This window comes from Carcharodon carcharias, chromosome 11 (genome assembly GCF_017639515.1).
Source record: "Carcharodon carcharias isolate sCarCar2 chromosome 11, sCarCar2.pri, whole genome shotgun sequence".
NCBI classification, from domain to species: Eukaryota; Metazoa; Chordata; class Chondrichthyes; order Lamniformes; family Lamnidae; genus Carcharodon; species Carcharodon carcharias.
This window is the reverse complement of record NC_054477.1, coordinates 3243226-3260657: the sequence shown is the minus strand read 5'-3', so window position 1 is coordinate 3260657 and position 17432 is coordinate 3243226. Positions and strand designations below refer to the sequence as shown.

General features: G+C 54.3%; 1 protein-coding gene across 2 annotated transcripts in view; it reads left to right on the top strand.

The window, feature by feature from the left end:
• The window catches only part of LOC121284375 (ankyrin repeat domain-containing protein 50-like), a 163220-nt gene that overhangs the window by 93985 nt on the left and 51803 nt on the right, over positions 1-17432 (top strand). For both annotated transcript variants that reach the window (XM_041199800.1, XM_041199799.1), the window contains exons 3-4: positions 7249-7478; positions 7938-11483. In XM_041199800.1, coding sequence (XP_041055734.1) covers positions 7249-7478; positions 7938-11479 — 3772 coding nt within the window. In that variant the 3' untranslated portion in view covers positions 11480-11483. The remainder of the gene's footprint in view (positions 1-7248; positions 7479-7937; positions 11484-17432) is intronic.

Below are 17432 nucleotides of genomic sequence, written 5' to 3'. Positions count from 1 at the left end.
CCCATACACCCCTCCCTATCTCTACAACCTCCTCCAGCCCCTACACCCCTCCCTATTTCTGTAATCTCCTCCAGCCCCTACACCCCTCCCTATCACTGTAACCTCCTCCAGCCCCTACACCCCTCCCTATCTCTGTAACCTCCAGTCCCTACACCCCTCCCTATCTCTGTAACCTCCTCCAGCATCTACACCCCTCCTTATCACTGTAACCTCCTCCAGCCCCTACAACCCTCCCTGTCACTGTAACCTCCTGCAGCCCCTACACCCCTCCCTATCTCTGTAAGCTCCTCCAGCCCCTACACCCCTCCCTATCACTGTAATCTCCTCCAGCCCCTACAACCCTCCCTATCACTGTAACCTCCTCCAGCCCCTACACCCCTCCCTATCTCTGTAACCTCCTCCAGCCCCTACACCCCTCACTATCACTGTAACCTCCTCGAGCCCCTACACCCCTCCCTATCTCTGTAACCTCCTCCAGCATCTACACCCCTCCCTATCACTGTAACCTCCTCCAGCCCCTTCAACCCTCCCTATCACTGTAACCTCCTCCAGCCCCTACACCCCTCCCTATCTCTAAACTTCTCCAGCCCCTACACCCCTCCCTATCACTGTAATCTCCTCCAGCCCCTACAACCCTCCCTATCACTGTAACCTCCTCCAGACCCTACACCCCTCCCTATCACTGTAACCTCCTCCAGCCCCTACACCCCTCCCTATCTCTGTAACCTCCAGCCCCTACAACCCTCCCTATCACTGTAACCTCCTCCAGACCCTACACCCCTCCCTATCTCTGTAACCTCCTCCAGCCCCTACAACCCTCACTATCACTGTAACCTCCTCGAGCCCCTACACCCCTCCCTATCTCTGTAACCTCCTCCAGCATCTACACCCCTCCCTATCACTGTAACCTCCTCCAGCCCCTTCAACCCTCCCTATCACTGTAACCTCCTCCAGCCCCTACACCCCTCCCTATCTCTAAACTTCTCCAGCCCCTACACCCCTCCCTATCACTGTAACCTCCTCCAGCCCCTACACCCGTCCCTATCTGTGTAACCTCCTCCAGCCCCTACACCCCTCCCTATCACTGTAACCTTCTCCAGCCCCTACACCCCTCCCTATCTCTGTAACCTCCTCCATCCCCCTACACCCCTCCCTATCTCTGTAACCTCCTCCAGCCCCTATAACCCTCCCTATCCCTGTAACCTCCTCCAGCCCCTACACCCCTCCCTATCTCTGTAACCTCCTCCAGCCCCTTCACCCCTCCCTATCTCTGTAACCTCCTCCAGCCCCTACACCCCTCCCTATCTCTGTAACCTCCTCTAGCCCCTACAACCCTCCCTATCTCTGTAACCTCCTCCAGCCCATACACCCCTCCCTATCTCTACAACCTCCTCCAGCCCCTACACCCCTCCCTATTTCTGTAATCTCCTCCAGCCCCTACACCCCTCCCTATCTCTGTAACCTCCTCCAGGCCCTACACCCCTCCCTATCTCTGTAACATCCTCCAGCCCCGACACCCCTCCCTATCTCTGTAACCTCCTCCAGCCCCTACACCCCTCCCTATCACTGTAACCTCCTCCAGCCCCTACACCCCTCCCTATCTCTGTAACCTCCAGTCCCTACACCCCTCCCTATCTCTGTAACCTCCTCCAGCATCTACACCCCTCCTTATCACTGTAACCTCCTCCAGCCCCTACAACCCTCCCTGTCACTGTAACCTCCTGCAGCCCCTACACCCCTCCCTATCTCTGTAAGCTCCTCCAGCCCCTACACCCCTCCCTATCACTGTAATCTCCTCCAGCCCCTACAACCCTCCCTATCACTGTAACCTCCTCCAGCCCCTACACCCCTCCCTATCTCTGTAACCTCCTCCAGCCCCTACACCCCTCCCTATCACTGTAACCTCCTCGAGCCCCTACACCCCTCCCTATCTCTGTAACCTCCTCCAGCATCTACACCCCTCCCTATCACTGTAACCTCCTCCAGCCCCTTCAACCCTCCCTATCACTGTAACCTCCTCCAGCCCCTACACCCCTCCCTATCTCTAAACTTCTCCAGCCCCTACACCCCTCCCTATCACTGTAATCTCCTCCAGCCCCTACAACCCTCCCTATCACTGTAACCTCCTCCAGACCCTACACCCCTCCCTATCACTGTAACCTCCTCCAGCCCCTACACCCCTCCCTATCTCTGTAACCTCCAGTCCCGACACCCCTCCCTATCTCTGTAACCTCCTCCAGCATCTACACCCCTCCTTATCACTGTAACCTCCTCCAGCCCCTACAACCCTCCCTATCACTGTAACCTCCTCCAGCCCCTACAACCCTCCCTATCACTGTAACCTCCTCCAGCCCCTACACCCCTCCCTATCTCTGTAACCTTCTCCAGCCCCTACACCCCTCCCTATCACTGTAATCTTCTCCAGCCCCTACAACCCTCCCTATCACTGTAACCTCCTCCAGCCCCTACACCCCTCCCTATCTCTGTAACCTCCTCCAGCCCCTACACCCCTCCCTATCTCTGTAACCTCCTCCAGCCCCTACACCCCTCCCTATCTCTGTAACCTCTTCCAGCCCCTACACCCCTCCCTATCACTGTAACCTCCTCGAGCCCCTACACCCCTCCCTATCTCTGTAACCTCCTCCAGCATCTACACCCCTCCCTATCACTGTAACCTCCTCCAGCCTCTTCAACCCTCCCTATCACTGTAACCTCCTCCAGCCCCTACACCCCTCCCTATCTCTAACCTTCTCCAGCCCCTACACCCCTCCCTATCACTGTAATCTCCTCCAGCCCCTACAACCCTCCCTAGCACTGTAACCTCCTCCAGCCCCTACACCCGTCCCTATCTGTGTAACCTCCTCCAGCCCCTACACCCCTCCCTATCACTGTAACCTCCTCCAGCCCCTACACCCCTCCCTATCACTGTAATCTCCTCCAGCCCCTACAACCCTCCCTATCACTGTAACCTCCTCCAGCCCCTACACCCCTCCCTATCTCTGTAACCTCCTCCAGCCCCTACACCCCTCCCTATCTCTGTAACCTCCTCCAGCCCCTACACCCCTCCCTATCTCTGTAACCTCTTCCAGCCCCTACACCCCTCCCTATCACTGTAATCTCCTCCAGCCCCTACAACCCTCCCTATCACTGTAACCTCCTCCAGCCCCTACACCCGTCCCTATCTCTGTAACCTCCTCCAGCCCCTACACCCCTCCCTATCACTGTAACCTCCTCCAGCCCCTACACCCCTCCCTATCACTGTAACCTCCTCCAGCCCCTACACCCCTCCCTATCGCTGTAACCTCCAGTCCCTACAACCCTCCCTATCTCTGTAACCTCCTCCAGCATCTACACCCCTCCTTATCACTGTAACCTCCTCCAGCCCCTACAACCCTCCCTATCACTGTAACCTCCTCCAGCCCCTACACCCCTCCCTATCTCTGTAACCTCCTCCAGCCCCTACAACCCTCCCTATCACTGTAACCTCCTCCAGCCCCTACACCCCTCCCTATCTCTGTAACCTTCTCAAGCCCCTACACCCCTCCCTATCACTGTAATCTCCTCCAGCCCCTACAGCCCTCCCTATCACTGTAACCTCCTCCAGCCCCTACACCCCTCCCTATCTCTGTAACCTCCTCCAGCCCCTACACCCCTCCCTATCTCTGTAACCTCCTCCAGCCCCTACACCCCTCCCTATCTCTGTAACCTCTTCCAGCCCCTACACCCCTCCCTATCACTGTAACCTCCTCGAGCCCCTACACCCCTCCCTATCTCTGTAACCTCCTCCAGCATCTACACTCCTCCCTATCACTGTAACCTCCTCCAGCCCCTTCAACCCTCCCTATCACTGTAACCTCCTCCAGCCCCTACACCCCTCCGTATCTCTAACTTTCTCCAGCCCCTACACCCCTCCCTATCACTGTAATCTCCTCCAGCCCCTACAACCCTCCCTGTCACTGTAACCTCCTCCAGCCCCTACACCCGTCCCTATCTGTGTAACCTCCTCCAGCCCCTACACCCCTCCCTATCACTGTAACCTCCTCCAGCCCCTACACCCCTCCCTATCACTGTAACCTCCTCCAGCCCCTACACCCCTCCCTATCTCTGTAACCTCCTTCAGCCCCTACAGCCCTCAATATCTCTGTAACCTCCTCCAGCCCCTACACCCCCCTCCTTATCTCTGTAACCTCCTCCAGCCCCTACACCCCTCCCTATCTCTGTAACCTCCTCCATCCCCCTACACCCCTCCCTATCTCTGTAACCTCCTCCAGCCCCTATAACCCTCCCTATCCCTGTAACCTCCTCTAGCCCCTACACCCCTCCCTATCTCTGTGACTTTCTCCATCCCCTACACCCCTCCCTATCTCTGTAACCTCCTCCAGCCCCTACACCCCTCCCTATCTCTGTAACCTCCTCCAGCCCCTACACCCCTTCTGTCTCTGTAACCTCCTCCAGGCCCTACACCCCTCCCTATCTCTGTAACCTCCTCTAGCCCCTACAACCCTCCCTATCTCTGTAACCTCTTCCAGCCCATACACCCCTCCCTATCTCTACAACCTCCTCCAGCCCCTACACCCTTCCCTATCTCTGTAACCTCCTCCAGCACCTACACCCCTCCCTATCTCTGTAACCTCCTCCATCACCTATAACCCTCCCCATCTCTGTAACCTTCTCCAGCCCCTACATCCCTCCGTATCTCTGTAATCTCCTCCAGCCCCTATAACACTCCCCATCTTGTAACCTCCTCCAGCCCCTACACCCCTCCCTATTTCTGTAACCTCCTCCAGCCCCTACACCCCTCCCTTTCTCTCTGTAACCTCCTCCAGCACCTACAGCCCTCCCTATCTCTGTAACCTCCTCCAGCACCTTTAACACTCCCTATCTCTGTAACCTCCTCCAGCACCTATAACACTCCCCATCTCTGTAACCTCTTCCATCCCCTACACCCCTCCCTATTTCTGTAACCTCCTCCAGCCCCTACACCCCTCCCTTTCTCTCTGTAACCTCCTCCAGCCCCTACACCCCTCCCTATCCCTGTAACCTCCTCCAGCACCTATAACCCTCCCCATCTGTGTAACCTTCTCCAGCCCCTACACCCCTCTGTATCTCTGTAACCTCCTCCAGCCCCTATAACACTCCCCATCTCTGTAACCGCCTCCAGCCCCTATAACCCTCCCTATCTCTGTAACCTCCTCCAGACCCTACGACCCTCCCTATCTCTGTAACCTTCTCTAGCCCCTATAACACTCCGTATCTCTGTAACCTTCTCTAACCCCTACAATCTTCCCTTTCTCTGTAACCTCCTCCAACCCCCACAGCCCCTATCTCTGTAAATGCTCCAGCCCCTACAACCCTCCCTTTCTGTTACCATCCCCCAGTCTCTTACACCCCTTCCTATCACTGTAACCTCCCGCAGCACCTGCAACCCTCCCTATCTCTGTAACCTCCTCCAGTCCCTACAACCCTCCCTATCTCTGTAACCTCCTCCAGCCCCTACAACCCATCTCTGTAACCTCCTCCAGCCCCCACAACCCTCCCTATCTCTGTAACCTCCTCCAGTCCCTACACCCCTCCCTATCTCTGTAACCTCCCCCAGCACCTACAACCCTCCCCATCTCTGTAACCTCCTCCAGCCCCTACACCCCTCCCTATCTCTGTAACCTCCTCCAGCCCGCAGAACCCTCCCTATCTATGTAACTACCTCCAGCCCTACACCCCTCCCTATCTATATAACCATCTCCGACCCTACACCCCTCCCTATCTCTGTAACCCCCTTCAACCCCTTCAACCCCCCTCCTCGCTGTCCCAGTGTAACCCCCATTTTTCTCTCTCTATTCTCTCCAGCACTGGTCCTCATGCGTTCAACCCACACACTGATTTACCTGTCTAAAGTCCACTGGTTTGGTCAAGTCTTTAGTCACTCTCCTGATTTCTTATAAAGAAGGTAAATGCACATGGGATACAGGGTAATTTGATAAGGTGGATTCAAAATCGGCTTAGTTGTAGGAGGCAGAGGGTGATGACAGAAGGATGCTTTAGTGACTGGAAGCCAGTGTCCAGTGGTGTACCACAGGGATCTGTGCTGGGTCCCCTATTATTTGTCGTTTATATAAACGACATAGATGACTATGTGGGGGGCAGGATTAGTAAGTTTGCAGATGACATAAAGATTGGCCGGGTGGTTAACAGTGACGTTGAGTATCTTGGGCTACAAGAAGATGTAGATGGGATGGTCAAATGGGCAGATAAGTGGCAGATGGAGTTTAACCCTGAAAAGTGTGAGGTGATACACTTTGGAAGGAGTAATTTGACAACGAAGTATTCAATGAACAGCATGACACTAGGAAGTTCTGAGGAACAAAGGGACCTTGGTGTGTGTGTCCATAGATCTCTGAAGGCAGAGGGGCATGTTAGTGGGGTGGTGAAAAAAGCATATGGGACACTTGCCTTTATCAATTGAGGCATAGATTACAAAAGTAGGGAGGTCATGTTGGAGTTGTATAGAACCTTGGTGAGGCCACAGCTGGAGTACTGTGTGCAGTTCTGGTCACCACATTATAGGAAGGATGTGATTGCACTGGAGAGGGTGCAGAGGAGATTCACCAGGATGTTGCCTGGGATGAAACATTTAAGTTATGAAGAGAGGTTGGATAGACTTGGGTTGTTTTCATTGGAGCAGAGAAGACTGAGGGGCGACCTGATCGAGCTGTACAAGATTATGAGGGACATGGACAGGGTGGATAGGGAGCAGCTGTTCCCCTTAGTTGAAGGGTCAGTCACAAGGGGACATAAGTTCAAGTTGAGGGACAGGAGGTTTAGGGGGATGTGAGGAAAAACTTTTTTACCCAGAGGGTGGTGACGGTCTGGAATGTGCTGCCTGGGAGGGTGGTGGAGGCGGGTTGCCTCACATCCTTTAAAAAGTACCTGGATGAGCACTTGGCACATCATAACATTCAAGGCTATGGGCCAAGTGCTGGTAAATGGGATGAGGTAGGTAGGTCAGGTGTTTCTCACGTGTCAGTGCAGACCCGATGGGCCGAAGGGCCTCTTCTGTACTGTGATTCTGTTCCTTTGCTCTTTGTGTAGGGTTTCCTTGCCTGTGTGCGAGATGTTTATATATTGTCAAGAGCAGGACAAGGGGGAGGAGCCATTCTGCGTCTATCAATAAGAAAACCGTTTCTGACTTGCTGACATAAAAAGAGAAACCATTGACTTGGACTAACTTACATTTGACTTTGTTTGATGTAGGGCTGCCCTCCTGCCTCTACTGGACATTCAGCCACCATCACAGAATCTTCTGCTGCTTGTGGATTCCATTGACGAAGGTGAAATCTTCAAAGATGCCGACTGGAAACCTTCTGCAAAGAGCGGGACCATTGCCGAACTTCTGTCCAATCACCACGAGCTCTTCCCCTCCTGGTTACTGCTGGTTTGTTCAGCTCGGAAACAAAACCAAGTGGTCAGCAGGATGTTCACAGGTAAGAGTGGTTAAGGGGAAATGTAATCGAGGTGTTCAAAATGTTTTATTAGAGTAAATAAGGAGAAAGTGTTTCCAGTGGCAGGAGGGTTGGTAACCAGAGGGACACAGAGTGAAGAGAATCTGTAAAAGCCAGAGAGGGAGATGAAGGGAATTTTTTTTATATACAGTGAGCTGTTGTGATCTGTAAGGCGTTGGAAGCAGATTTAATAGGAACTTTCAAAAGGGAATTGGATAAATACACGAAAGGGAGAAATTTGTAGGGCTATGGGGTAAAGAGCAGGGGAGTGGGACAAATCGGATTAACTCTTTCAAAGACATAGCAGACACAATGGCCTCTTTTCCTCAAAGCTATTGTGACTCGAGTGTGGTCTAAACTATGTTCTGCATATGTTTAATGTGACTTCTCTTTGGGAGCCAGCAGTGGGTCGCTAATTCCGCATGGTTGTTTTTCTGGCAGGTTTCCGAAAAATTTGCCTGGATGATCTCCGTAAATCGCACATTGTGAAGGACGTGCAGCAGTACATCCTGTGTCGACTGGACCAGGAGGAAGCTCTGAGACACCATCTGACACGGGAGACAGCAGAGATGTTAAACCAGCTTCACATCAAGAGTAATGGTTGTTTCCTGTATTTGGAGAGGGTATTGGATGGGGTGCTGGATAGTTTCATCATGCTGCGTGAGATTCGGGACATTCCAGGAACCCTCAATGGCCTCTACCTGTGGCTGTGCCAGCGACTCTTCACCCGCAAGCAATTCACCAAAATCCAACCAATTCTCAATGTGATGCTGGCTGCCCAACGACCTCTCACCTTGCGAGAGCTATTTGAAGCCATCTGGACCAAGGGCACAAGCTTGACAGGCGGGGAATTCCAGCAGAAGATGGAGATGTTGTCCAAAGTGCTACTGGACGGGGAATGGGGCAGCAAGATCCTCTTCCACCACAGCTTTGCCGAATGGCTATTGGACGTCAAGTACTGCACTCAGAAATACCTGTGCAGTGCGGCACAGGGACACGCCATGCTGGCAATGAGTCTGACCTGCCACGCCAGGGAGCTGACTCCTGCCCAGGTGCAAGAATACGCCCGGCACCTTGTCCACTCTCAGCTCCAGGCCGAGCCTTGTCAGCTGGCACTGTGGATGGTATGGAGTGGGGCACCAGTCACCCGGGACTCTCTCACCTCCATCTTACCGGTGGAACAGGAGGTCCTTCAGCTGCTGGTCAAGGCTGGAGCCTACGCCACTGAGCAGGAGGGTGGCGATTCCTCAGGGGTCATTCACCGAGCTTTGGAGAGGGAGGACTCCATCCGGATGCTGCTGGAGAACGGGGCGAGCGTCCACCAGCGGGATTCAAGTGGACGCACACTACTGGCCAATGCAGCTTACAGCGGCAACCTGGAGGTGGTCAACTTGCTGCTGTCCAGGGAAGCTGACCTGGAGACCGAAGACTATCAGGGTCAGACTCCCTTAACCCTGGCTGCTCGGATGGGCCACACCAAAGTCCTTCATTGCCTGATCTCGCACGGTGCCAACATCAATCATGCTGACCAGGAAGGCTGGACTGCACTGCGCTCTGCGGCCTGGGGTGGCCATTGTGAGGCAGTGACTGTGCTGCTGCAATCTGGGGGGGCTGAGGTGGACAGCACAGACACTGACCACCGGACAGCGCTAAGGGCCGCAGCCTGGGGTGGGCACGAGGACATCGCACTTACCCTGCTCCGGCACGGGGCCAAGGTTAACAAGGTGGACACTGACGGCCGGACTGCGCTGATCGCTGCCGCCTACATGGGCCACCGGGAGATGGTGGAGATTCTGCTGGACCATGGCGCTGACATCAATCACCGGGATGTGGATGGGCGCTCGGCTCTCTCTGTGGCGGCCCTCTGTGTCCCTGCCAGCCGGGGCTACGCTAATGTGGTGAGCCTGCTGATCGAACAGGGTGCAGAGGTCGGGCACCGGGACCGTGATGGTCTGACCCCACTCCTGGTGGCCGCCTACGAAGGTCACGCGGATGTAGTGGACCTGCTGCTGGAGGGAGGCGCGGACGTGGACGAGGCTGATGCCACCGGGCGTACGCCGCTGCTGGCTGCAGCCTCCATGGGCCATGCAGCTGTGGTCAACTCCCTGCTGTTCTGGGGCGCAGCTGTGGATACCATCGACAGTGAGGGCCGCACGGTGCTCAGCATCGCTGCTGCTCACGGCAACACCGAGGTGGTGCAGACCCTCCTGGACAGAGGTCTAGATGAGAATCACCGAGATGACATGGGCTGGACCCCCCTCCACATGGCCAGCTTCGAGGGTCACTGCTCCGTGTGCCTGGCACTGATCGAGCAAGGTGCCAGGGTGACGGAGGTGGACAATGATGGAAGGATCCCAGTTATCCTGGCAGCTCAGGAAGGCCATTCCCAGTGTGTACAGACCCTACTGGAATACAAGTCTCCCCTGGACTCTCGGGGCTACGATGGACGGACAGCCCTGTGTTCCGCAGCTCTCGAAGGGCACAAGGAGGTGGTGAAGCTGCTATTGAGCAAAGGGGCAGGTGTAGACATAAAGGACGCAGATGGACGGCCCTTGCTGTATCTGCTGGCCTTGGACAGCCAAATGAACATGATGCAGTTGCTGCTGGACGAAGGAGCTGCTAATCTAGAGTCGCGAGACTTGGATGGGCGGACAGTTCTACACGTGTGTAGCTGGCATGGTAACCTGGAGCTGGTAAAGTTACTGGTCAAGTACGGGGCAGAGGTCAATGCCTTGGACAATGACCGTCGCTCAGCCCTGCACTCAGCAGCCTGGCAGGGTCATTCGCCTGTGGTGCAGTTTCTGATCGAAAGCGGGGCTCCTGTTGATCATGCCTGTAACCAGGGAGCTACTGGACTCTGCATAGCCTCCCAGGAGGGTCACACTGAGGTGGTGAGAATACTTGTGGAGAAGGGAGCAGATCCTAACCATGCTGATCAGTATGGCCGCACACCAATGAGAGTGGCAGCCAAACGCGGGCAGACAAGGATCATGAAGCTATTGGAGAAATATGGTGCACCCGTGTTCAATGGTTATGTGGCACCAGCAGCTGGACAGAAAGGGGAACAACACACCTCCACCATGAAGACTCTGTCCTCTGGTACATCCAACAGCTCTGGGAGTCCCAGCATCCCAGCTGGAGAGATGCATTTTGCCAACCACACCGCCAGTGACAAGAGACAAACGGGGGTTACAGGCTCCCCCTCTGGGTCCCCGGACTCCACTGTGGATCATCGCAAGTCTCTTATGTCCAACAACTCCTTGAAAAGTTCCAAAAACTCATCCATTGTCACCTCGTCCACCTACCATTCACTGGCCACTGATCAGACGGTGCCTATCGACAGCTTGACCTTCACCCAGCAGATCCAGCAACACTCTCTGCCTCGTAGTCGTAGCCGACACTCAATCCTGACCTCACCTTCCTCAACCCTGGTCAGACCCAAAGCCGGCTCGCAGACCAGTGCCATATCAGAGGCTGCAAAGAGCCCCGGTAGACAGGGGAGAACCACCCCCTTATCTAGCCCAGTGCTGGGTGTTGAACTGTCAGAGACTAGCGCTAAAGGCAAGAAGGGAGGATCAATGAAGATTGGACTGAGCAGAGTTTCAGAACAGATTCCGAAAGCTGAAATCACCAAGAGGAGCTTGGAAATTGCACCACCACTTATCACATCGCTTAGCAACAACAAGCCCCCTGTCGAGTGGGAGGCTTCGCCCTTTAGTTGGTGTCATGACAAGCAGACTGCGTTCACTGAGTTTGCGGAGAAACGGAATGGAATCCTGAGCAAGTCCCAGTGCAGAGGGCACAGGAGTCCCAAGGCCTCTCCCCAGAAACTGGACGCTCCCAGTGCAGTGGAGAAAGTGATGATGGAACCGCTGATTGCAATCACTACCCTGGACCCTGAACTGAACCTGAAACAGGCCATCAAACTACAATTCGAGGGACCAACCAGTGGCTTTAACTACAAGAAGGAAACACCTCTATGAGGGGGTAAGATATTAGAGTCTGACTGACGGGGTGTATTACACTGATTGTGACTCTAGATAAACACAGTACACAAAGCAGAATTTCCGTCCCTTTTGTGAGGCACTTTGTTAAAGAATGGTACAACACAGGAGGCCATTCACTGCATCTTGGCTGTGGCAGTTCTTTCAAAGCACTATCCAGTTAGTCCTGCTCTCCCCCTGAAACGCGGCACGCCCTCCCCCAGCAGCTCTGCCCCCCCGATCCCCCATGCCCTCCCTTCCCCTGGCAGCCCTGCCCCCCCACCCCCCATTCCCCCCTTCCCCCGGCACGCCCTCCCTCCCTTCCCCTGGCACGCACTCCTTCCCTTCCCCCGGCACGCACTCCTTCCCTTCCCCCGGCACGCACTCCTTCCCTTCCCCCGGCACGCACTCCTTCCCTTCCCCCGGCACGCACTCCTTCCCTTCCCCCGGCACGCACTCCTTCCCTTCCCCCGGCACGCACTCCTTCCCTTCCCCCGGCACGCACTCCTTCCCTTCCCCCGGCACGCACTCCTTCCCTTCCCCCGGCACGCACTCCTTCCCTTCCCCCGGCACGTACTCCTTCCCCCGGCAGCCCTGCCCACCCCACCCCCCCCACACCCCCCCCACACCCCCAGCAAATTCTGCCCCTAAGTATTTCCTTGACTGAATTTCCCTTGTGAGAGTTATTTTTGAATCTGCTTCCACCGCCCTTTCAGGCAGCACCTTCCAGATCACAACAACTCGCTGTGTCAAAAAAAAGTTCACTTCCTCACCTCCATCCAGGTTGTTTTTGCCAATCGCCATCAATCTGTGTCCCTCTGGTTACTGACCCCCAGTCACTGGAAACAGCCTCTTTGTGTTTATTCTGTCAAAACTCTTAATGATTTTGAACACTTCTATCAAGTCCACTATGAATCTTTTCTACTAGAAAGAGAACAATTCCAGCTTTTTATTTATTCATTCCTTGGATGTGGGCGTTGCTTGAGGAGGTGATGGGGGTGAGCTGCCTTCTTGAACTGCTGCAGTCCATGTGGTGTAGGTACACCCACAGTGCTGTTAGGGAGGGAGTTCCAGGATTTTGACCCAGTGACTAGTGAAGGAATGGTGATATATTTCCAAGTCAGGATGGTGAGTGACTTGGAGGGGAACTTCCAGGTGGTGGTGTTCCCATGTGTCTGCTGCCCTTGTCCTTCTAGATGGGAGTGGTCGTGGGTTTGGAAGGTGCTGTCAAAGGAGCCTTGGTGAATTCCTGCAGTGCATCTTGTAAATGGTACACACTGCTGCTACTGTGCGTTGGTGGTGGAGGGAGTGAATTTTTTTTTAATTCATTCATAGGATGTGGGTGTCACTGGCTGGGCCAGCATTTATTGCCCATGCCTAGTTGCCCTTGAGAAGGTGGTGGTGAGCTGCCTTCTTGAGCTGCTGCAGTCCATGTGCTGTAGGTACACCCACAGTGCTGTCAGGAAGGGAGTTCCAGCAACAGTCAAAATCCTTGTTGGTGGGGTACTGATGCTTTGTCCTGGACGGTGTCGAGCTTCTTGAGTGTTGTGGGAGCTGCGCTCATCCAGGCAAGTGGGGAGTATTCCATCACACTCCTGACTTGTGCCTCGTAGATGGTGGACAGGCTTTGGGGAGTCAGGATGTGAGTTACTTGCTGGAGAACTCCTAGCCACTGACCTGCTCTTGTAGCCACAGTATTTATATGGTTAGTTCAGTTCAGTTTCTAGGATAACATCGTAAGAAATCGGAGCAAGAGTAGGTCATTCAGCGCCTCGAGCCTGCCCTTCCATTCAATAAAATCGTGGCTGATCTGATTATGGCCATAAATCCACTTTTACGTCTGCCCCACATAACCCTCGACTCCCTTGTCGATCTAAAATCTGTCCAACAATCCATGTCCAAATGCAGCAAGACCTGGACAATATCCAGGCTTGGGCTGACAAGTGGCAAGTAACATGCACACCACAAAAGTGCCAGACAATGACCATCTCCAACAAGAGAGAATCTAACCATCACTCCCTGATGTTCAATGACATTACATCACTGAATCCCCCACTATCAACATTTTGGGGGTTACCATTGACCAGAAACTGAACTGGACTAGCCATATAAACACTGTGGCTGCAAGAGCAGGTCAGAGGCTAGGAATCCTGTGGTGAGTAACTCACCTCCTGACTCCCCAAAGTCTGTCCACCATCTACAAGGCACAAGTCAGGAGTGTGATGGAATACTCCCCACTTGCCTGGATCAGTGCAGCTCCCACAACACTCAAGAAGCTGGACACCGTTCAGGGCAAAGCAGCTGCTTGATTGGCTCCCCATCCACAAACATTCACTCCCTCCACCACTGACGCACATTAGCAGCAGCATGTACCATCTACAAGATGCACTGCAGGAACTCACCAAGACTCCTTCGACAGCAACTTCCAAACCCACGACCACTACCATCTAGAAGGACAAGGGCAGCAGACACATGGGAACACCACCACCTGGAAGTTCCCCTCCAAGTCACTCACCATCCTGACTTGGAAATACATCACCGTTCTTTCACCGTCGCTGGGTCAAAATCCTGGAACTCCCTCCCTAACAGCACTGTGGGTGTACCTACACCACATGGACTGTAGCGGTTCAAGAAGGCAGCTCACCACCACCTTCTCAAGGGCAATTAGGGATGGGCAATAAATGCTGGCCCAGCCAGCGAAGCCCACATCCCATGAATGAATAAAAAAACTCAGCCTTGAATATGTTGAGTGACCCAGCCTCCACCCTCTCTGGGGAAGAGAATTCCTTGGACTAACCACCTTCTGAGAGGAAATTCCCTCTCATCTCCATCTTTTAAACTGTCCCCATTATTTCTTGATTCTCTCACAAGAGGGAATATCTTCTCAGCTTCTATCCTGTCAAGCCCCTTCAGGATCTTATGTGTTTCAATAAGACCACCTCTCATGCTCTAAACTCCAGTAGTACAGGCCCAACCTGATCAGGCCTTCCTTACAAACCAGCACCTGACGTTTCTTACTGTCCTCCTCATTGTTGGCTACATTTCTGAACTTCAGGTCATGAGTAAACTCTGAAATGATGCCTCAGTCCAGGTAATTAATATATATCAAAATGGCAATGGGTCCAATAATGTCCCTTGGGAACACCACTGCACATTTCCAAATGGTCTGAAGAACAGCCATTCACTACTGGACTCGAATCGTTAACTCTGTCTTCCTCCCCACAGATGCTGTTAGACCTGCTGAGTTTTTCCAGCTACTTTTGTGTTTGTTTCAGCCATTCACTACTGCTGCCTCTTTACAAATATGGGTGTCAGTTTTGTTAACTCAGTTAACCTGAGAGGATAGATGGGGCTTTGGTTGAACCAGTACATGACGGCTGCACCAAAAATGCAGCACTCCCTCAGCACCGGCCCTCCGACAGTGCAGCACTCCCTCAGTACTGACCCTCTGACAGTGCAGCACTCCCTCAGTACTGACCCTCTGACAGTGCAGCACTCCCTCAGTACTGACCCTCTGACAGTGCAGCACTCCCTCAGTACTGACCCTCTGACAGTGCAGCACTCCCTCAGTACTGACCCTCTGACAGTGCACCACTCCCTCAGTACTGACCCTCTGACAGTGCAGCGCTCCCTCAGTACTGACCCTCTGACAGTGCAGCGCTCCCTCAGTACTGACCCTCTGAAAGTGAAGCGCTCACTCAGTACTGACCCTCTGACAGTGCAGCACTCCCTCAGTACTGACCCTCTTGACAGTGCAGCGCTCCCTCAGTACTGACCCTCTGAAAGTGCAGCGCTCACTCAGTACTGACCCTCCGTCAGTACGGTGCTCCCTCAGTACTGACCCCCTGACAGTGCAGCACTCCCTCAGTACTGACTGTCCAACAGTGCAGCACTCCCACAGTGCTGAACCTCTGACAGTGCAGCACTCCCTCCGTACTGACCCTCCGACAGTGCAGCGCTCCCTCCGTACTGACCCTCCGACAGTGCAGCACTCCCTCAGTACTCACCCTCTGACAGTTCAGCACTACCTCAGTACTGACTGTCCAACAGTGCAGCACTCCCTCACTACTGATCCTTTGACAGTGCAGCACTCCGTTAGTACTGACCCTCTGACAGTGCAGCACTCCCTCAGTACTGACCCTCTGACAGTGCAGCACTCCCTCAGTACTGCCCCTCTGACAGTGCAGCACTCCCTCAGTACTGCCCCTCTGACGGTGCAGCACTCCCTCAATACTGACCCTCTGACAGTGCAGCACTGCCTCAGCAGTGACCCTCTGACAGTGCAGCACTCCCTCAGTACCTACCCTCTGACAGTGCAGCAATCCCTCAGTACTGACCCTCTGACTGTGCAGCACTTCCTCAGTACTGACCCAATGACAGTGCAGCACTCCCTCAATACTGACCCTCTAACAGTACAGCTCTCCCTCAATACTTACCCTCTGACAGTGCAACACTCCCTCAGTACTGACCCTCTGACAGTGCAGCACCGCCTCAGTACTGACCACCTTACAGTGCAGCACTCCCTCAGTACTGACCCTCTGACAGTGCAGCATTCCCTCAGTACTGACTCTTTGACAGTGCAGCACTCCCTCAGTACCGACCCTCTGACAGTACGGTGCTCCCTCAGTACTGACCCCCTGACAGTGCAGCACTCCCTCAGTACTAACCCTCTGACAATGCAGCACTCCCCCAGTACTGACCCTCTGACAGTACAGCTCTCCCGCAGTACTGACTGTCCAACAGTACAGCACTCCCACAGTGCTGAACCTCTCACTGTGAATCACTTCCTCAGTACTGAAACACTGACAGTGCAGCGCTCCCTCAGTACTGACCCTCTGACAGTGCAGGACACCCTCAGTACTGACCATCAGACAGTAGAGCACTCCCTCAGTACTGCCCCTCTGACAGTGCAGCACTCCCTCAATATTGACCCTCTGACTTTGCAGCACTCCCTCAGTACTGACCCTTTGACAGTGCAGCACTCCCTCAGTACTGACCATCTGACAGTGCAGCACTCGCTCAGTACTGACCCTCTGACAGTGCAGCACTCCCTCAGTACTGACCCTCTGACAGTGCAGCGCTCCCTCAGTACTGACCCTCTGAAAGTGAAGCGCTCACTCAGTACTGACCCTCTGACAGTGCAGCACTCCCTCAGTACTGACCCTCTTGACAGTGCAGCACTCCCTCAGTACTGACCCTCTGAAAGTGCAGCGCTCACTCAGTACTGACCCTCCGTCAGTACGGTGCTCCCTCAGTACTGACCCCTGACAGTGCAGCACTCCCTCAGTACTGACTGTCCAACAGTGCAGCACTCCCACAGTGCTGAACCTCTGACAGTGCAGCACTCCCTCAGTACTGCCCCTCTGACAGTGCAGCACTCCCTCAGTACCGGTCCTCCGACAGTGCAGCAGTCCCTCAGTACTGACCCTCTGACAGTGCAGCACTCCCTCAGTACTGACCCTCTGACAGTACAGCGCCCCCGCAGTACTGACTGTCCAACAGTACAGCACTCCCACAGTGCTGAACCTCTCACTGTGCAGCACTTCCTCAGTACTGAACCACTGACAGTGCAGAGCTCCCTCAGTACTGACCCTCTGACGGTGCAGCACTCCCTCAGTATTGACACTCTGACAGTGCAGCACTGCCTCAGTACTGACCGTCTGACAGTGCAGCACTCCCTCAGTACCTACCCTCTGACAGTGCAGCAATCCCTCAGTACTGACCCTCTGACAGTGCAGCACTCCCTCAGTACCGGTCCTCTGACAGTGCAGCACTCCCTCAGTACTGACCCTCTGACAGTGCAGCACTCCCTCAGTACTGCCCCTCTGACAGTGCAGCACTCCCTCAGTACTGCCCCTCTGACGGTGCAGCACTCCCTCAGTACTGACCCTCTGACAGTGCAGCACTGCCTCAGTACTGACCCTCTGACAGTGCAGCACTCCCTCAGTACCTA